The sequence below is a fragment of the Magallana gigas genome, chromosome 4 (assembly GCF_963853765.1).
Source record: "Magallana gigas chromosome 4, xbMagGiga1.1, whole genome shotgun sequence".
NCBI lineage: Eukaryota > Metazoa > Mollusca > Bivalvia > Ostreida > Ostreidae > Magallana > Magallana gigas.
Genome location: NC_088856.1, coordinates 33,736,289 through 33,758,707, shown reverse-complemented (window position 1 = coordinate 33,758,707; position 22,419 = coordinate 33,736,289). Strand labels below are relative to the sequence as shown.

Below are 22,419 nucleotides of genomic sequence, written 5' to 3'. Positions count from 1 at the left end.
TTAATTTCAAATTGAGTGTCAACAAGGACAAACAAGAGGGCGACTTTGGTTGAAATAATCGGTTTTTGATCGTTAACTTTGCGGGAATTTCCTCCGAAAGAGAATTTGAAGTAACCATGTATTTAAAGTTCATAATCGTGTAAATTAACTCTATAACAATAAAACAATGTTATTGAAAAGACGTTTTTACAGCCTCAGTTAAACCCTGTTGTGATTATTCACCCGCGAAATTAATCACCCGCAACTGCCTTATCTTTAGATGTCATAAATACTGGTGATGCAAACACATATATGCATTCACAATTATATTTATTTGCATATTTTAAAACAATGTTGCCAGGTTGTCAGATATAAAGTTTCTTCAATGGTTATCTCGCCCTGTGCTTTTCGTCATGACGTTAACTAGTTTGACCGCGTTCCTCGACGCCCGTTCTGAAAGTTCTTTCAATCAAAAGTAAAATCGTATCAAATTTATTTATTTTATTAATTAAGTTTAAAAATAAATAAATTAACGATCCAAGGTATCACCCAACCTGTGACGCATGACAAACTGTTAACCGGCGTCCTTGATTACCATGTTCCAGAAAGTTCAATCCGATTTTCTCACCAGAGGTCTTTCTTTGCAAGCGTGTATCCATCAAAACTAAAATCGCACATTTAAGAAACAAATTGACTTTTTTATTGAACATTTGTCAAATCTTAATTTCTATGTATTCCATATATAAGTTTCCAGTAAGCATATTCATTCTTTCCGTAATCATTCAATATTATTTCATTGCATGCAAAATCCCACTTACTATGATTCACCAAAGAGTGTCCACCACCATATTCTCATTTTTGCTAATTCGAGCTGGTTTATCGAAAATAAAAGTAGGTTTAATGTATTTCTCAAAAATTACTCATCATTTAAATTTCAACAAAAGCTTACGGACATTAAATCACACGTGTTGAAATACCAAAGGTGTAAGTAGTTACTCTGGTGCAAGCGTTTTGTAGTTAATTAGCGAAATATCATAATTGAAGTATAAATAATAAATGAAGTATACATATAAAATATTCTATCATAATGGGTTTTGCATGTAAAAGAGTGAATATGACGTTTAACACTTTAAAGGGACGTGGTCACGATTTTGGTCAAATTTTATTTTTCTGTTGTTGTTTTGTTTTAAATACTTCAGGAATGCATTTCTAGTGATTAAGTGAAATTTTTTGAGAGCCAGTCGTACAGTTATAAGCAAGATACAGGCCCATAATTCCTTGTCATATAAACAAGTCCCGTGCCCTGTTTTTGTTAACATAGGTTCAATATAACAGTAAAACTCTTTTTCAAGTTGATTTGTCTGTCTACTTATTCATTTTAAGCATAAATAAACAGTTCCGAACGTTTAACACATTCATTGTTGCGTAACAAGAAAACTCGTTGTGTGCAGTTCTTTATTACTTAAGATGACTCTATACACCACTTTTTGATGACGCAGTACGCAAAAAAGTAAATCTGGAAGCATGCAATTTCGGTACTGGCTGATTTAAACTGAGGCGAATTGTATGGGGACCGCTCTTTTAAAACAAGAGGCCCATGGGGCCTCATCGCTCACCTGAGCAACAACGGCTTTATATGGGTGTTCAAAGGATATTGTGCCATATGGCCCTACGGTAGAAAAAAAAGAATACCATAAAATAAATTGTATCCAAATTTTACACTTATTTTCCTACACTTAATCTTTGACATTGTACCCTTATGAAATACCATTTTTACCAAAAAATAAGATCCTATGCAAGATATAAAACTAAATTTTTGGTAGGGGTACACTCTTTTAACTTCCAATTCCCTGTACATGTATTTTAGCTCTGCCCCCTCACTTTATAAAACAATCAAATTATATATGAGAACATGCATATAGGTACATATTCATCTAGTATTCATTCATATACATATAGTACCCCTATCATCATTTTAATATTTGATAAGTATATCTTTTGTGGTCTTCTATTGAAATTTGGAATAAACTGTGGATGTATAGAGCCACCTTAAGACATACCTCCGTTACAAAACTGAAACATAAACAAACATGATCTTAAAATATGTACACAGTCATCACATGAAAACTACAGAAATGGCACACAATACTTTATCAAAACATCAGATTATCTGTACTTATCCAACATATAGATTAATTAAGTTCTTAGAATAATACTCAAATGGACTTTGGTAATTGGAAACATGGGCTTTTGTAGACATATACAAATGACTGTAATGGCTTTCCATAGACATTTTATAGAACTATACTGGGAGTAAATAAACATCAAATGACTAGATTTACAACATAAATGCCAATAGATTTATAAATGCATAAAAGGCATCAATAAGAAAGTGAAATCCACCTGCATTACATACAACTAGTACATATTTACCCTTTTCTGTCTAGAAAACACGTGCGCCAAATTGCAAAGACGTCTACATTGTTTCAAACCATTTACCGGCAGACAGTTTAACATTATAGATTAACTGACTTGAGAAAAACAAATAAAAAATCAAAGTACTGAAGAACTGACGGGAGTTGATTTTGTCGATGTTTATTTAATTTTAAATCAATGATATGTTATTTTGCATGACAAGTACATGTATTTTCTAATTTGAATTACGCACATTTTTATAATATGAATTTTTGGACTTTTTCGACAAGAATGTCGAGAAACCCCCATATGAATAATGTTAAATAATATTTAAAGATAAAATTAATTCAATCAAACTATGTATCAGTGATCGAAATATTTCTCTAAGATTATATGGATCCAAGCAATATTGAACTTTAATCTTGTTCAACCAAACGCTCGACTGACACCGTACATCTCCGACAAGGATTTACGGAGACAGCCGAGCGTCGAGTTGAACGAGACTATATTGAACTCTGGCGTAGGAATAACTACGACTACAAAAGATATTTAAATTGTTCGTACCATTTAAAATCTTACTATTTTCAAGGTATTTATAAATAAGTTTCCTTGAAAAACAATGCTTTAGCATACATTACATATAATTCATCAATTATTTTCAAGAACTAAGTTTTGTCAGCAGCAATGATTTGTGCTGAGGTTCAAACACTGTTTCTTTTTCGGTTTGTCTAAGTAACTACATAGGAGAGTGGATTAAAATCAGCTCCCAATTACTCTGTGGTTTAAGAGCGCCAAATGGACAAGATATTGACCGAAATGTGCATGGAGCGCATGTAATCAGGACACAGACCACAATTATTTTTCCCTCTTATTCCTTTATACAACAATAAATCATTTAAGAAATTCCACCGGCTCAAATGAGTTTAAATACAACATACTTATAGAATGACAATAGTCCAACAACATATCCAAATTACAGGAAAACCAATCGAGAGGGGACTGAGATATGGCCCCTAAAATAACCCCTACCATGAAAAATCCACTATGTGTAAACATTGGCCTCTTTACACCCTTTCTACTGCGCCTTTAAAGATAATTTTTCTGAATTTTTTCCTGCTTGTATTTTTTTTCAAACCTTCTTTCCATCCATGCCCTAAAAGGAACCAAATTTGCCCATTTACCACCCCTGGGGATTTTTTAAATAATACATACATTTTTAGAATGGAACTACTTGCGTGGTCAATGAGCACGGGGTAAAAATAGTGGTATGTGACCTAACATTGACAATTTCCAGAATGGCGAGAAAAACGTATACTAAAATACACACCGGACCTGGCTCGAATCCGGGTCAGACACTGTGTGACAGAACATTCCTGCTACGTCGCGGATAGGGAAGCACAAGCAGCTGGATGATGTTAAAAAGTATTTCTTGCGATAATGAGATAATTCTCTGTACTATTATAATTATTATTGTAATACAGAAAATTATCATATTTCTAAAATAAATATAACAATGTCAGACATATGTGCCCTGGACCACCATCCACGCGGTGAAATCGTACCCTAGATAAGTATTTATTGTTCATGTAAGAAGGTACGGGTTCAAAGCTGAGAGGGAAACATATTATTTGGTTATCCTGTGTGCGTATGTAAAGTAGTACCTTGTATTATTATTTAAATTGGCAAGAAGTTCTCACTTGATAAAACAATAACAATATATCGGGAATAGGTGCGGGAAAAAATTTTAAGTTATAGAAAATGTCTGTACACGCCATGTGCCTTCTTGTCATTAACCTTACGATATTATTGCTTAGACGATCATTAGCCGTGTTTAAACATATATTTGATATCATTCACACTAAAGACAGTATAGACAAATCTTGCGATTAAATCACTTATATATACATGTAAATTTACATACTAAACGACCCCGGGCATACCCCAATCTGATTAAAATAAGATCTTTGATCCGCTCCGACCCCGGTTTATAATGTTTACGCCAGTTGGGCCGTTAACTCAACAAGTCCAATTTCTAGACGATTATATATTCTAAGTTGGTATTAATAAATACGGAGAGTATGTGTTTGTAAAACACCGATACCCTGCTTGGCATCAGAGACATAAAAAATTGTGTTTATGTCTCTGTTGGCATCTATTTGCCAATATTAGTCTTACAAAAATAGACTTGACTCCAGGATCAATGTCATATTTAAGATTTCAAAAAAATGTTAGCTGATGTCCAAAGAAAATATGAAAGCAAAAGCTCTAACCGCTCAAAGCTATTAATAGTAAAATAGGCAATATCCATTGTCAAATAATGAATTAAAAATGAAATGCAAAGAACTTTGGTTTGTGTAACTAAAGAATAAATTTGCGATTTATAAAAGCTCTACCGCCTACCGTTATAAAAGTGAATCAAAACTTTGTCAAGGTAATAACTATCGGGGTCGAAATTTCTTGACATGAATGTAAGCGAAAATGCATTAAAATAAAGAAAATTTGACGTCATTTGAGTGTTTTACTACGGGAAGATTTTACTTGGAATAAAAGAGATGAGATGGGCGCGCCGACGGGCTGAATACAATTTATTTAGCCTTCCAAAGTCATGTTTGCTTCTTGCGCATCTGACAGTTTCTGGTTACGTTGTGCAGCTTTTCCTGAATTGTCTTCTTCCATTTCATGTCACCAAATTTCAAGTCGTCTAGTCATTTTAAATGATCATACAATACGTTGTTAAAGAAGGCTGGTGATCTACGGACATTTTGTAGTAAAAAAAGCAAAGGTCAAAGTGGGATAGAAGTCTCATTTCTTCAGCATTCTTTATCTTGCCTACTACAATATACTTGTAAATTTTCTTAATCTGGTGTAGTCTTTTACATTTTGTCATGACAATAATCAGACAGTCAGCAACCGTTTTAGCTTCACTTCGATATTGTGCATAAATACTCTGGAGGCTGCAAAGCGGTTGTCACTATTGAGAATTCTGATTAAAGAAAGTTTTACTAATGAAAAGTGTCTCTTACGCTGACAGTCATATCCAAGTGTTCTTTTCGAAAATAAAGTGGAAAGGTCATTTACTTACTATGTTTATCTGCATTTAGCCCCATTGGTCTTTTACATTCTCCTGGTGCTTAGTTCGATAAAAAGTCTTTGTCTGCACTGTCCCCTGGTTACATAAAAAAATTAACAGGCAAACAATTTATTTCTAATCGATATTTCATTTCATTGTCACTTCCTTCTTTTCAACTATTTTTGTCCACGATCGCGTCTCCTTGCAATTATGGCTATGTCCAGTTGCATATTCAAGCGATCTAACTGACATTGAAACCGGTTTCAACTTCTCTGCAAAGTGAATAATATCACAGGTCATCGTGTATTTCCCTTTCGTTTTCAATTCAGCCGGTTCAGATTTCAACTTTCTATTCGTATTTATTCCATTAAATTCAGCTCAATAGCTCTGCATCAGCTGAGGTGTATCCATTTTGAATAGTGTTGCTTTTATTGTTATGTATTCATATGCGCCGCTTCAGTTACATTATTTACATTTTTGATCAATGACACTTCATGTTGTATGATTTAAAAATGCAACGCGCATTGATAAAGTTTTTCGGTAATTTTTTCCTTTGATACGTCGATCAAAAGAAAAATGATTAAATCTATTTCTTAATCAATGAAAAAAATAACTATGAAAAAAAAGGAAATTTAGTTAAATTCAAGAATAATCATGAAACAGCTTAGCAGCATGTAATAACAATATTGTTATCTTCATCTTTGAGGTACATGTATAATTCATTTAGAAAAGATAAAATAATAAAAATAAACCGGGTGTAAAAGAGTCCTAGCATATGACATGCCAAAAGAAAGAGTGCGTTAAATCGGAAGGAAACTATACATATGTAGTACATTAAATCAATTTATTAACATCTACGTGTTTTTTTTTCAATAAAGACCCCGGAACAATGAATAAAATAAGAAATATCGATTGCTGAATTTAAATTCCCCGCCGCATTTGAACTCGGTTTGTTTAATCAACACAGCATCATTACATTCGGAGCACGATAGGGCTTCAGTGCATAGTACTTATAATTATACGAACTGAGTTCCGGTCAAGTGTTGATTCGAATGAAGTGTTTTTTTTTAATTTGACTCTTCCAAAACGATTCCAAGGTAAAGGGTAATCGCTCAAAGTGGGTTTTGACTTATTTTTTCGTCAAAAGCTGGAATTTGCGTGTTATTCGCTTTTTGTAATCCCTGGGCCATGAGTACTCGCTCACCCAACCGAAGAGAGATAAAAAAGGCATTGCTGATAAAAAAAAAAAAAAAAGCAATCATGGTTAGAAAAGCAGACGTAAATGAAAATCTCCGAATTAAAAAAAAGTATTTTCAATTTTTTGAAGTCAAATTTTTTCAACAATTTTGAGTTTAGAATACACTTTGAAATGAGGGACGACGATAGAAATCTACTGGCAATTGATACCACTGTATCAACCTCAAACGATAAAACGCCGCCTAATGATACACATATCATTAAGCGATGCAATTGCAACCACTAATGCTATAAATGCTTGCAAATTGAAAATGTGAAAAGTTTACAGAGAGACAGAAGGACAGACGGATGGGCGACAGACAAAATGTGATCAGAATAGTCCACATGAGTTTTCAGCTCAGGTGAGCTAAACAGCATTATGCTTCCTATGACCTTCACAACAACTGAGCAAGATCAATTGCAGTAGTTTAACCTTTATTGATGTGTGTATAAGTGGTTAAATCTGAAAACATAACAAAGCGTTCATTAACATACAAAAATACAACTAAAAAAGTACAGATGTACTGTGCAATACAAGAAAGATTGCATGACTAGATATTTGACTATTTTGGTGTAAAACAAATGAACCTGATCTATTTGATAAGGAAAATCCACATTTTACAACATGCCATTTGCACTACATTTTTGCGCGGTTTCTGAATGTAAATAAACAGCCTTATACACATGTATACTTGTCATAATGCACTTAATTCTTCCTACAGTTTTCTGTCAATGTGTTTAATCTTAATACTATAAAAAGTTACAAAAGGTTAAGTCTAATGATGAACCTGATTAAGCTTGAATACACTAAACATTGCTATAGAGAGATTCTAAAAATAGCACTGGTGGCAGATAAACAAAGTCAAAACCTGCATAAAAATATCGCCTTGCAAATCAGAAAACATCTATATGCATTCATAGAAATTAGACATATTACAAATTCTACTCACTCTATTGTGCTCCAATGCTTGTCAAACAAATGAGTATGTGAAAATAAATGCAGCCCTGCTTGGCTACCCGTTGCATGTACACTGTACAACTTATCCGGAACATGTGGGTCAAACATAAAATACAAAATACAAACAGCGCAGATATAATATTTCCGGAATAAGTAACACTACACTCCCCGTCTTATATCATATTGATATAACAAATAACTGATATTGAACTAACACAAATATATCGCTAAAATGAAACCGATACACAATGTAAATACGTGTACATGTAATCACTATTCCAGAAGAAGTACCATCTCTGCAATAGGTCTGGTGTAGGTCGTCACTTTTCCATCCTTGACGACACGAATGACAGCCTTTCGGACCAATCTGTCGTTGCTCTCAATTGGGCGCTCGACTATCCCCAATGGCCACATATTCCTATGAACATCTTTCTCGCGCAACAAAACAATGTCTCCGGTCTTCAGATTCTGTTTGCTAGAACACCATTTACGTCTCCTCTGTAAACTCTCCAAATAGGTGGCACGCCACTTTTTCCAAAACATATCAGATAACACCTGGACATGTTTCCAACTTGCAGAGTACATATCTTTGATGCTCAAATGGTCCGAGATTGTTCCAATCTCTCCCTGCTTCTGGGTCAGTAAAATGTTTGGACTCAATACCATAGGAGATGATGGGTCTGTATCAAATGCCGCTATCGGGCGGGAGTTGAGAATTGCACAGACTTCGGCCATAAGCGTAACTAGCACCTCATGTGTCAGATCTTTAGGCCCTTCTAGAAGAAGCATAGAATCCAAGATCTTGCGAGCACTGCCAATAGCCCGCTCCCAAACACCCCCCATGTGAGATGCATGGGGAGCATTAAACAACCAGGTTGCTCTGCTATCCTTCAGGTAGGTCTGGACCATCTTGTCTTCGACATTTATTGCATTCACATTGAGGTCGTTCACGGCTCCAATGAAATTAGTGCCCTTATCAGAGCGAAAGAGTTTAACTGGTCCGCGCAAGGCTACAAAGCGTCGTAGGGCATTAATGAAACATGAGCTAGACATGTCCTCTATAACTTCGATGTGAACTGCACGTGTGGTTAGACAAGAAAATAACACAGCCCATCTTTTGCTCTGAGCGGACCCACCACGCGTCTTTCTGGTAACCACCGGCCACGGACCAAATACGTCAAGTCCTACAGATGTAAATGGGGGTCCTGGGGTGAGGCGATCCAAAGGAAGATCTACCATCTTCTGCTCCTGGGGTGTTCTGCGGAGTTTCCGGCAAACAACACATGAATAGATAATGGAAGAAATAAGTCTCTTTCCTCCAAGGATCCAAAAGCCATGAGAACGCACGGCCCCTTCAGTAATTGCTCTTCCCTGGTGGAATATTTTATTGTGGAAGAAACGTACCAGTAGAGTAGCAACATGTCCGTTTGGAACTATAACAGGGTTCAACGAAGCAAGTCCACTGCCCTGCAAGTTGTTGAGACGGCCTCCAACTCTCAGCAAGCCAACATCATCAATGTATGGAGATAAACCTTGAATGCGACTGTTCCTAGGTAGGTTATGTTTTCCTTCAATTGCTTCGAGTTCAGCCTTAAAAGCCTGACGTTGCACACATCTAAGGATGAAGTGCTCCATGTCTTTGAGCTCAGACTCATGTTTGGTGTTCTGGCACAAGTGCCAGCCTGTACAGTCATTTGAACCTCTGTAGGAGGCAGACACATGGCGAAGGGTAGACAGTGCAGACAAAAGACTGTCCCATGTAGAGAATTTTGCGAAACGATCCTCCATTGGAGTCAGATTTTCTGATAGGTCTGCTTTAAATGCACTCACTTCTGGTCGAATATCCTTGTCTTCGTCAGGACTGACAAGTGGATAGTCAACTTCTGGTCCAATCTCTGTTAAGTCTTTTGAACAAAACTGCTCTGGTCCAGTGAGCCAGGTGTCCAACATATTTCTCATATCAGAAACTGATCCCCTAGTTGCTGCATCAGCTGGATTCAGGTGAGTAGGTACATAATTCCACTGGCTAGGGGTTGACACCGCATGAATACGTACTATCCTATTGCTTACATAATTGTAAAAACGTCTTGTTCTATTTCTAATGTACCCCAATACGACCTTGCTGTCTGTGAAGTACCTAATAGAGGACGTTGGGATAGAAAGATGATCTGAGACGAACTCTCCAATCTCTGTTGCCAATACGGCTCCACAAAGTTCCAAACGTGGAATACTGTGTCCTGCTGAAGGAGCGAGCTTTGACTTTCCCATTATGAATCCTATGTAATGATTCACCTTCAGGTAAGCTGCGGCGGCAATCGCTGTTTCGGATGCATCAGAGAATATCAGCACTTGTGGGTCTGTGGCTAAGCTTAGCGAACTTGGAACAAACATACGGGGAATCCGTAGAGTGCTCAGCTGGTCTAGGGACATGCTCCAACTCTCCCATCTATCTCTGTGCTCTTCAGGTAAAGGATCATCCCAGCTTGGACTTCTTGTACACATCTCACGTAGAATCATCTTTCCACAGATTGTCAGTGGAGACAGGAAGCCTATGGGGTCAAAGATACTATTGACCTTGGAGAGGATTCCTCGTCGAGTAAAGGGGACATCAGCATCTGGCTTCTGGAAGATGAAACAGTCAGAACTCAAATTCCAGGCCAATCCTAGGCTGTGCTGAACCAAATTGTCATCGTCACCAATTGAGAAATCCTTTATGTCCTTTCCTAGGTCATCTGGAGGGAACGCATCCAATACCTCTTGTACATTTGATACGATCTTGTGCAGTCGTATTTTACCTTCTTTGTCTAGTGCCTTCTGAGTTCGCCTCATCAGGTCCATTACTTCAACAGGAGTTGGTCTAGACGTCAATGCATCATCAACATAAAAGTCCTGGTTTACAAAGCTAACGACCTCAGTATCCGCATCTCGTACTGCACGCCTCAGCCCGTACGTCGCCACGGCAGGGGAAGGTCTGTTCCCAAAAACGTGGACAGTCATACGATACTCGATCATCTTACGATGTGGATCACTGTCTTCGTACCAGTAAAATCGTAAGTAGTCTCTGTCCCTCTCATTCACAAAGAAACGGTAAAACATCTGCTGGATGTCACCAGCTATGGCACATGAATCCTTGCGAAATCGCAACAAGATTCCGAGCAAGTTATTGGTTAAGTTGGGTCCAGACAAAAGAGCATCGTTAAGTGAACATCCCTGATGTACTATCGAGGAATCAAACACAGCACGAACCTTGCCAGGTTTCTTTGGGTGTGTCACAGCAAATATTGGGATGTACCAGCACTCGTGTCCATTTGGTATCTCTGGTGCCCTCTCTGCTGCTCCTGTGTTGAATATGTTTTCCATGAATTCACACATTTGCTTAAGTTTTTCAGGATTTCTCTTCAAACTGTTGTCTAGGTTGATGGCCCGTCTGAAAACTTGAGCCCTGTTGTTCGTCAAGGTTGGACGCGTGTTCTTGAAGGGGAGGGGAGACGTCCAATTTCCCCTGGAGTCCATATGAAACGTTTGATCCATCATTGATAGAAACTCTCGATCCTCTACTGAATTTCCAATCTTGTTGTCATGTCTATCTGTGTAAAACACACTATCCCCCTTAAAATCTAGGGTCTGAGAAGATCCGTTGTTTAGAGGGCCTTGAACCTTAACATGAAGACTGTTTTGGCATGGAGTAAATATTGTCCCTCTACCATCATGCTGAATGTTAGTCTTTAGAACACTGAGATCGCTCGGCTTGTGACGACCATCCAAACAAACGTCACCAATTATCACCGATCCAAGGCTCAGTTTTTGTGCAAAGGGAGATGCCGAGGGTCCTGTCACTTGACCTTGCACCTGATGTACGTCCACCAAGTCCCTACCAATCAAGAGCTGTATGCTGACATCTTTGCAGAGTGGGGGGAGTTCATTGGCGATGTGTCGTAAGTGAGGATGAGCACGGGCAACCTCTGGGGTAGGAATTTCCATCACATTATCTGGAATGTCATTACACTCTATAATGGGCGGCAGCTTGTGATAAGCAAGTCCGTCCATAGACTGAATACAGAATCCAACTGCTCTTCTCCCAGATGCCTCAGTCACTCCAGCACAGGATTTAAGTCTATAAGGGATAGGGTCAGATGTGACCCCAAGTTGGTTCAAAAGTTCAGAGCGCGCTAGGGTGTGATTGCTCTGGTCGTCAAGCAACACATACACAGTCACAGCATCTTGCGGACGATCAGTGGGAAATACCTTCGCTAGAACGATCTTAGCACAGGAGCGTCAACCATTAACAAAGCCGCAGAGTGTAGTACATCTAGAGGATACCTCTGTTCCCTCCCCGCCATAATTGTTTGCCGTTTCTGAACTGTTGAAGGTTGTTCTTCTAGTATTGGACTCAGTAACGTGCAGTGCTGTTGGGTGTAGTTCACTGTCACATTTCTCACACTGTATGGGGTGTTTGCAGTTTTTCATCAGATGGTTATTTGATGCACAGCACTTAAAACAGATGCCCTTCTTCTTTAACAAGTCCTTGCGCTTTTTCATATCCCATCTTGAGAATTCCCTGCAGTGGTTTAAAGAATGATCTGATAAATGTATCGGGCACACTTTGTCTGGAGGCCCTGAAGTGTTAGTATGGACATCTGTCTTCCGGACAATCACTGACCTCTGGTCTGTAGTCATGCGTGACGTGGTAGATGGTTTACCTGTGGTTGTTTGAGTCTCTATGTGAAAAAATGCAGGGTCATTGCGAATTCTAGACAACTCACGTACGAAATCCAATGCAAAGGAGAAGGGTGTATAGGATACGTTGTGTTGCTTTTTGTAATTTGCCGCTCTCGTCGTCCATTTCTCCTGTAGATTAAAAGGAAGCTTGTGGATGATGGGAGAAACTCCCGAGGAAGAGTTGAAATATGATAGTAATGTGGAGTAATGCGGATTTTCCATTAATGATTCAATCTCTATCATAATATCCACTAACTCATATAACTTTTTATTCTCCTTGTTCCCAAGTCTTGGAAATGAATTAAGTTTGTGCTTGATGGATGCCTCCACCATTTCCGGGGCACCGAACCGCTCGTCCATACGTTCCCATATCCTCTTAACTCCCTGCGATGGATCAGAGCCTAGTGAAGATCGGATAGTCTTAGCGTGTCTAGCTGAATCTGGTCCCAGCCAGCGAATAAGTAGATCCATTTCTTCAGAAGGGCTCACATGTAGCTCAAACATGATGCTCCTGAAATTAGTCTTCCACGCAGAGTAATTCTCTGGCTTTTCATCAAATGTTGAAAGCCTTGTCATTAGTAGGTCTTTCTTTAGAAGGAAGGAAGTCAACTCTGACGCAACTTTGTTGTCATGATTGGGAATGACAGAATGTTCGTGAACAACAGGCACTGTTCTGTATACAGAATTGTTCTGGATGGGTACTGGGTTCATAGTCCTTGGCTGAATAACATTATCTGGTTGACGGGAAAAATGTTCAGCGATATATGGCTCGGTCCTATCTTCAGAATTGTGCTGGATGGGTACCGGATTCACAGTCCTCGGCTGAATAACATTCTCCGGTTGATGGGGAAAATGTTCAGTGATATATCGCTCAGTACGAGTTTGGTCCACAGGAATAGCTAAAGAGGGAGGACGTTCATCTTCATAGATAGAAGCAGCTTTAACTTCCGCCTCCATTTCTACTGCCTCTTTCTTCAGTTTAAGAACCGATAGCTCAGCGTCAAGTTGCTCCTCTTCCTTTTTGTGTTGTATTTCTGCTTTCTTCTTCTGAATTGATGCCTCTTCCTCTGCTAATTTCAATTTGGCTTGAACTTCCTCCAATTTTATGGTGGCTCTTAGTTTCCTTGAAGATGACGAGGCGACTGACTTTGCGTCCACATTTTTGATGATTTTTATCTGCGTCATTGCAGCCTTGAAAATCTTCTCACAGTTTGCACACGACTGTTCAAAGATTCTCCACTCTTTCATACTTTCTTCTGTTCTTTCTCTTTTCAGAAAATCAAAAAACTCTAAACAAGTCTTATTATAACCTTGGTAATTCTGTTGCAACTCCAACTCCAAGTCATTCGCATCATTGATTCCACAATTAGAAATCCTGTTTAACGTTTCTTGAAATCTGGTCCAAGCCTTTTCCACTCTGTCCTTATGATGTTCCCTCTTGTCTTCATAATGTTGTTCTCCCCTTTCCGTAAGAGTTCGCACCCGATCCTGTTCTGTAGAATCTTCCGTCTCTTGAGGGGTTTGAGGGGTTCCGTCCTTGTTTGACGCCATTTGGAAATGGAATTTAACTTTGCTGCCTATGACCTTCACAACAACTGAGCAAGATCAATTGCAGTAGTTTAACCTTTATTGATGTGTGTATAAGTGGTTAAATCTGAAAACATAACAAAGCGTTCATTAACATACAAAAATACAACTAAAAAAGTACAGATGTACTGTGCAATACAAGAAAGATTGCATGACTAGATATTTGACTATTTTGGTGTAAAACAAATGAACCTGATCTATTTGATAAGGAAAATCCACATTTTACAACATGCCATTTGCACTACATTTTCGCGCGGTTTCTGAATGTAAATAAAAGCCTAATACACATGTATACTTGTCATAATGCACTTAATTCTTCCTACAGTTTTCTGTCAATGTGTTTAATCTTAATACTATAAAAAGTTACAAAAGGTTAAGTCTAATGATGAACCTGATTAAGCTTGAATACACTTAACATTGCTATAGAGAGATTCTAAAAATAGCACACTGGTGGCAGATAAACAAAGTCAAAACCTGCATATTACAAATTCTACTCACTCCATTGTGCTCCAATGCTTGTCAAACAAATGAGTATGTGAAAATAAATGCAGCCCTGCTTGGCTACCCGTTGCGTGTACACTGTACAACTTATCCGGAACATGTGGGTCAAACATAAAATACAAAATACAAACAGCGCAGATATAATATTTCCGGAATAAGTAACACTACAAGCATAGCCGTGCGTCTGGACAAAAAACACACCTGTTGTGTATATTGTGTGTTAGTTCCAGGGTTTTCTGAGGTTTAACAAACAATAGATTTTAAATAGATATACACAAAGAAATAAAAGCACATCTAGACACACAACGCAGCAATTTTAACAAGAGAAATTTATTATACATGAACATGTACGGTTGATTTGAGCTTTTCTGGCCTAATAGTTTTTGAGAAGAAGATTTTTAAAGATTTTCTCTATATATTCCTATATAAAAATTCGACCCCCGTTGTGGTCCGCCCCTACCCCCGGGGACCATGATTTTCACAACTTTAAATCTACACTACCTGAGGATGCTATCACACGAGTCTCAGTTTATATGGCCAATTGGTTTCTGAGAAGATTTTTAAAGATAAACTATTTATTCCTATGTAAAAAATAGACCCCCCCCCCCCCATCGTGGCCCCACCCTACCTCCGGGGTCATGACATTCACAACTCCTGGTCAAATGGTTCTTGAGAAGAAGATTTTTGAATCTTTTTCAAAAATTTTCAATAATTTCTAATTATTTCCTCTTGAAAAAGGGCATGGTCCTTAATTTTCACAACTCTAAATCCCCTTTGCCTAAGGATGCTTTGGGCTAAGTTTGGTTGAAATTGGCACAGTGGTTCTGGAGAAGATGTTGAAAATGTGGACAAACAGGCGGACGACAGCCAAAATATGACCAGAATAGCTCTTTCTGCTTTCAGCTCATGTAAGCTAATAAAAACAAATTGATGTAGATTTGTATTATTGAATTTTGAATCCGGTTAACCGAAAATTATGAATTTATCACCATGTGCCAACAGTCATACAATTGATGGTTTTCGACTAAATAACATTTAGTCAAATATTAAGTATTATGTCTCCCCTTTCAACGGAAGACCTTATAGTTTTTCTTCGGTTTCTTCTTCTCTATTATTATTAATTTTTTGGTTTTTTTTTCTTTCAAATTTTGTGCACGCGAGTTCTCGGAAATGGCTCGGCTGATTTTCATGAAACTTTCAGATCTGATAGATATTGATCTGAACCTTATTGGAAATTTTTTATTTCAATGACGTTTTAGAGACATTGACGTTTTACCGATTTTTAAATGGGTCAGCTTGTCCGTTGAACTGCTCCTAAATGACAAAAGATACCAAATTCAAATTTTCAGGAATTGTAGATTAATAATTGTAGTTAAATAAATTTGGAGGCCTTAGCTTTTCTCCGCCATCTTTAAACTAGCTTGACCTGGGGCCCTTTTCTAAAAAAGGCGTAAATTTGGGCCTAAGTTACATGTAGTCCGACTAATGGAGTTACGCCAATATTTAGTTGGGTCTAAGTTGCGTGTCTGAAAGATGTGTAAGCTAGGGTTGAAATGTCGAGAAAGATCGATATCTCCGACGACTACTAAGCAAGCGAATATCGAATTTTGTTTTGCTTTGAGGCTATGATTATATAAGTTAGATCAATTTTCCAATTCATAGTACATGTACTCGAAAGTACACATGCTATACATATATTACATTACCACATGAATGTGCATAAATTATTTCAAGTTGTTTATAACAGTTTACATTATTTAAAGTAGAACTAATGCCTATACGCTTCCTAACATAATAAAATTTTAGGGAAAATATAGATGATTTGAAAGAAGCAGATAAAACGAGGTTGCAAAATCTAAATATAAGACAATTCAATGCATTGCAGACGCTATTGAAACACAATGAACGAATCAATGCATAGAAATTAATTATTAATAAATCTTTGAATTAATAAGATTAATGAATTCCATTTCTAAAAATTCAAGGAGGCGTGCACGTAAAAATTTAAAATCATCGAGCACTTTAACAAACGCTTGTAAATAGGTCTCAAATTGATACAAACTTTGCATTCTAAAATGTATTTTAAACAAATAAAATTGGATTGTATCGAAATGCGAGTAAATAAACATTCGAAAAAAAAACCCATGTAGCTTTCCTACGGTTTTGTAAAGATACGTGTACACTAGGTTGAAAACTGAGAATGAGAATGCATACGTGTTGTAAAATGGTAAGTAAAAAGGTGAGAATACACAACCACACACAAACACAGATTACATCTGTAAACGTTTTGAGTTGCTCCTATTTAAAAGAGTATTCTCAATATTTTGAAATAAGTTTCGTTTCATAAGTTTAAATTTGATTAGAAACATTAAATTGGTCTCAGACTGCGTCTCAAACATACACGTACGTGTGGAACTTCGTTAAATGATGTGAAGAAAACATATAGGGTTAGTTGAACAATGTTAGCTTAAAAGGTTTTTAAAATAAAATCTAGCCTATGCCTACTGTGTATTGATATAAAAAAATCAATACTCTATCCGTACTTACATACATCTTTACGATGTATATACTCGGAGTTGTTGTATAATTTAGAATTATAGCATCTTTTTAATTACATATTGTGTTTATATCAGTTATCGGGGTATACCTATTTTTAATTCTTCATGCCTAAGATAAATTTTAAAAAGTACATTTTATTAACAAGTAATAATGTATATAACATACGTTAAATGAGTTAACCACATTAATAATCAAAATTGAATTTTAATTTATTTAGAAATAGGAACAGTTATCGAACAATATGTATCTTTTTAAGTTAAACGTACATGTACAAATATTTCAATAAATGTGAATGTTTACCTTAATAACACGTAAAACAAACCAAAAAAATTAAAATTCACTGCTTATTGTTCCTTAAAAACAAAACACTCGCCATGTTTGTGCACAGACTAAGGACTTACGCCTACCCATTAGCAGGCGTAGATTTAAACCCAAATCAAGTCCCGACTAAGTTTCCGCCTATTTGTGAAACGCAACTTAGTCTGGTTTTGAGGTTTAGCCCCTACTTTAGTCCGGACTAAGCTTACTCCTTGACGTAGGCCTTTTTGAGAAACGGGCCCGTGGTGTCTATTTAGACTATATATATTTCATCTGGAGAACCAACAATATCGTCTGAAAATTACCAATTCATTGCTTAGTTTACCATACAGCTAACTGCTGTTTTCATTGACTCTGACGTAGTACACACAGTCGGTTTCTTATTTCATTATAGATTGGATGAACTCCGAGATCAGCTGCAGCTGGGATTTTTACTCTTTTAATTGAGATGCGTGTTGTTATATGATACTAGCTAAATGGGAAGCTTGCAATAAACTGGTTTATTTTCATCAAAGAAAAACGTTTTGAAAAGAAAATGATTTTGTAACATATGTCCAACTAGAGCCGAGCTCGTTGCAAGCAACGAGGAGGTCTTCCGTTACAGCTTTAAGTCAAGAAAGGAATGTCAATCAGTTAAATAAAACAATCCTCCTTCTCCTTTCACTTTTCAGGGTCTGACAATTATTGACTGAAGGTCACACTATCTTAACTTCTAACTAATCAGGGCATTAAAAAATCAATTTGAACTCTTGAAAATAAGTTCATGCCTATTTTCTATGTATTAATGTAACCCCCAGACTGCTGTGTATTGAAAAATTAGAGCTCTCGTAAAACAGATAAAGGTATATCTGTAATAAGTTGGGGATATATTTAAACAAGAAAATAATTAGCTGCGACTTTAAAACACCATTACGCACAGGGAGCTATTCCCTACAAGCAAAATGAAAGCGGATACTCATGTTTTAATGTGAAGCTTTTAACTCTCATATTACGCACTATCCAAACAATACTATATTTCAATTAGATTGATAAGATAATGAAGAACAACTTTTCAAGCGACATCATTATCGAAGCATGTATCGTTTTATAGTTATACAGCAAAGACTTTCCACGCGCCTAGATCCCTTATTTAAGTAGCCAGCCCCTTTTCTGCTGGTCTCAAATGAAAGCCCTTTAATTTATGCACATCTTTTATTCTATGTGCATTTAGAAAATATTTCAAACTAAAAAGCTACGAAGCAAAAACATGAGTGAAAATTAGCAATTTTTAAAACATATATTTCGATTATATAATTCAAGTGGTACAATTGAAAAAAAACTAAAATACAAAAATCAGAGGACGACATTCAAAGTGTAAATTTTAAAGATTTCTAATTTTGGATTATTTGCTTCGGACCATTTCGGAGCCTTTGTCCGGAAACGAATGCCCCTAAAATATTTTAAAAAGGGGAATAACTCGAACCCGGAAGTTACGATTTCTTATCTTTTTGTGGCTTAAAAATTGAATCTAATTTATAATACACCCTGAAAATTTGAATGAAATCCGACGACAAACAAAAAGGTTATCAAGATTTAAAAAACGTCTAGAAGAAGAATAACAATAATGAAGAATTACCATCAGAATCAGTACAAGGTCTTCCGTTGGAAACGGAAGACCTTAATTATGGTGGAATGGTAGTCACGGATTCTTCTGTGGATGCCGCCTGTTTTCTTAACGTATCAATTGGTGCTTGCAACTGAAATGGAACCAGTTTTAAAGTTACCATCGGACAAAGGGTCTCAATTCGCGCTTACTGCCATTCCCTTGGGCGTTTAGGTGCAGCCATTGGCGGATCTTTAAATGATTTGCCATTCTGTCTTTAGTAAAAGAATAGACATATTCTTCTTAGGATGTTTAAAATTCCTATGGATATTTTATGAAAAGAAGAGCATTAAGATATCTTGGTATTTCATAGAAGCTCTTCTTTTGCAGCTATTTTATCTATATCAGACTGGACCGGGTGGCCAGCTTGAAGTAAAAACGAGAATCAGTTAGTTCGGAATGGAAACTTTGTATAGTCATTTTCCAGATTTAATGTAGATGAAAATATGTTTTGTAACTAGATATGTCAAATTATATGTAATAGATTTGTACATAGTAATTCGATCAGTTCTGGTTCTCTCCCTTTTTCATCTCAATATCCTCTTTGAAATGCAACCAACTCAAAGCTTTGTACGGAGCGATAAGACTCAAACTGTGTTACAATCTTTCTTTGTATATTGGTTCCCGTAAAATGTGCCATTTTGGTACCTATTGCTTATAAACAAATAATTTGAAAGTCAACAAATGAAATGATGTGGAAATTTCAAAATTATTTAAACGACTTGTCCTCTTATCAAAAACACAGTTAAAATAAGACATTACCGATTGAAATCAATAACCTGTGACTAAATCTCTAAGCGAAAAAAGGTATTTTGAAGCTTGTGCTTCATATGTAAAGGCTACTTTTTGCGATTGGTTTTAGCAGTCTCAAATGTAAAACACTTACAATTGGCAGAATAATCGACGTGAAAGGAGCCAGAGCCATTGGGTTGTTGATGTGTAGATTGTTCTTAGGACTTTATGTACACACTTTGAATTTATTGGTCATTTGGTCCTCGATAGTGTTCTAAATATTTTGAAATATGTATAAAACTTATTCCAAGATAATTTTCCTCTGCTATAAGTGATTAATCTTTTCCATCTGCAACCCCGAAAATTTCGGAAGATCTGGTCAGAATTAGACAAACCGGAAATGGTAATCAGGTTTCTTTTCACAGCTGGTCAAGATCGCCATACATATATTCTAAACAACGAAAGAGAGAGAGAGAGAGAGAGAGAGAGAGAGAGAGAGAGAGAGAGAATTGCAATCTCAAAAGTTTGACAATCGAATACTTTTCAAGGCCAGAGCTTTAGATTTATCTTAAAAATTGTCTGTTGCTTTTTTAGCCGGGCTTTGCAGAAAAATAGCCAATGATACTATAAATAGCCCAACTGCAAATGTAAACAAGAAATGTTTGTGAAACACCTTTGCCCTCTCCCGTCCCTTTCACCTCTGTGAATATAATAAACTGAAACTGCAAAAAAGTCCAAGGAGCATAAATATGTCAAAATTTGTGCGATCGTACCCCAAATCAAACTTGACCTAGATATTCTTGTGATAAATCTGTATACAAATTTTTATTTCAGTATGTGCAAACTATGCGAAGAAAATAAACGGAAAGTGCAAATAATTGGAATTTTTCTATGTTCAAGGGGCATAAATCTGTCAAAATTTAGTCGACCCTACCTCAAATCGTACTGACTTAGATATTTTTGTGATTTATCTGTTTGTCAAATTTCATATCAGTGTGTGCATTCTCTGCTACGAAAGTTAACGGAAACCATTGGTGAACCGACCCACCGACCGACAGCAGCAACGCATTTAATCCATTTACGTTAATGTATATTTGCATATATAATAAAATATGTTCAAATCAAATCAAGCAGCAACGCAATACGCCATCCTTCTTTGAAAGGGGGCATAACAAACAAAAGGCCCATGGGCCTTATCGGTCACCTGAGTTACTGCAGTGTGGATTTTGCAATGAATATTCATGTATATAATGATCAAAGGGCTAATGAGATCATTTTTAATATTCTGGAATTGTTTAATCCAATAAACTTTCTAAATTCTAAATAAAAAAATATCAAAACTTGTAGCATAACATACAGCGACATAACTGAACAAATCTTAATTTAAAAAATTCGGTTGAAATTACACTTTAGTACCCTATACATGTATAATAATTAGAGCCCTGCCCTAACACCATAACCCCTGACCAATTTATCATATATATGTCAGGAGCAGATGAGAGGAATTTTAAAGAATTACTGTATTCATTTAGAGTCCCACTAATGCTAGAACCCCTGACCCAGAGGCTATGAACTTTGCAATAAAGAGGCAGTCTTCCCCATCATAACTATGGGCTTATGTAAGACTTTATCTGCTTAATTTTCAGGAGCAAAGGAGAAGCTTTTCAAAGAATCAATGCATTTTCACTAATGGCCTATAACTATTAGAGCCCCACCCTAACACTAGAACCCAGGGGCCATGAAATTCACAAATGTAGAAAAGACATTCTTCCTCATCAGAACTATTTACTTAGTTCATCTGCTTAATATCCAGGGGATATCCTGAGGGGATCTGGCTTATGGAGTAATGGTAAGAAGAACCTAGGAGATCTAGAACTACATGACCTTACTTTGAATGAATGATGCATATAAGATACAAGAAATGCATATTTAGAGTATCGATGCCAACTGTGACACCAATTTTATTTTTTTTTAAATGATGGAAGCGGTGTATCCTTTCTTTCCCGTGGAATAATGATTAACACGTACTTTAGCTTCAGCCACAACAAAAGTTAAGAAGCTGTGTACATATTATCTTATTTATTAACAAATAGACTTTACGCGAAGCCACGCAATATGAGTAAGAACTTCTTTTGATGTCCTTTTTACTCAATTAGTGTCAGGTCATCGAATTCAGTTCTTTGTTAGACCTGCTCTTAGAATTAGGTATAAGAAAGGGATTTTTAGACGGTGGCTATAAATAGCCACGGTATATTGCTACGGTCTTGACCGGAAGAGTATTTCTCACGGGGACCCTAGCGGATAAGGAACGATAACTCTGTTAGGTATGCAGTGTTACACGCAATGTTTTATCTATGTGTCGATTTCAGTTTGATAACTAATTTTAATCTTTTCAGATATTTTAAGCACTATAGCTGCTAATCATTTTGTACATATATTCAAATAATTTATGAAATTGTGTTTTATTTTAAATGAGCCGTTACCCTGTCTGCTTACGCGGTATCGATAATTTATGCACCAACTGCCAGTTGTGACGTTAAACTCTGTATCAGGACTGCATAGACTATATCACTGCGATAATTGGCTAAGAGATCTCACAATAATCGCTTCTTGTTTTTTATGATGTAAACAATTGTCAGAAACACACTATTTAAACAGGTTTGCCATTTCATATTTCATCAAGTATGCTTCATTGATAAATTC

General features: G+C 36.7%; 2 protein-coding genes across 2 annotated transcripts; both read right to left on the bottom strand.

The window, feature by feature from the left end:
- Positions 1–7,931: 7,931 nt before the first annotated feature.
- On the bottom strand, positions 7,932–11,705 carry LOC117683055 (uncharacterized). The gene has a single exon (XM_066083328.1). It carries the CDS (start codon positions 11,703–11,705, stop codon positions 7,932–7,934), a length of 3,774 nt encoding a protein of 1,257 aa, XP_065939400.1.
- A 68-nt stretch (positions 11,706–11,773) lies between these two features.
- LOC117680692 (uncharacterized) lies at positions 11,774–14,633 on the bottom strand. Its single transcript, XM_034442994.2, has 2 exons — positions 14,463–14,633; positions 11,774–14,031 (listed from the first exon to the last, which is right to left on the bottom strand). Exon 2 carries the CDS (start codon positions 13,926–13,928, stop codon positions 11,934–11,936), a length of 1,995 nt encoding a protein of 664 aa, XP_034298885.2. The 5' UTR covers positions 13,929–14,031; positions 14,463–14,633; the 3' UTR covers positions 11,774–11,933.
- Positions 14,634–22,419: the final 7,786 nt, after the last annotated feature.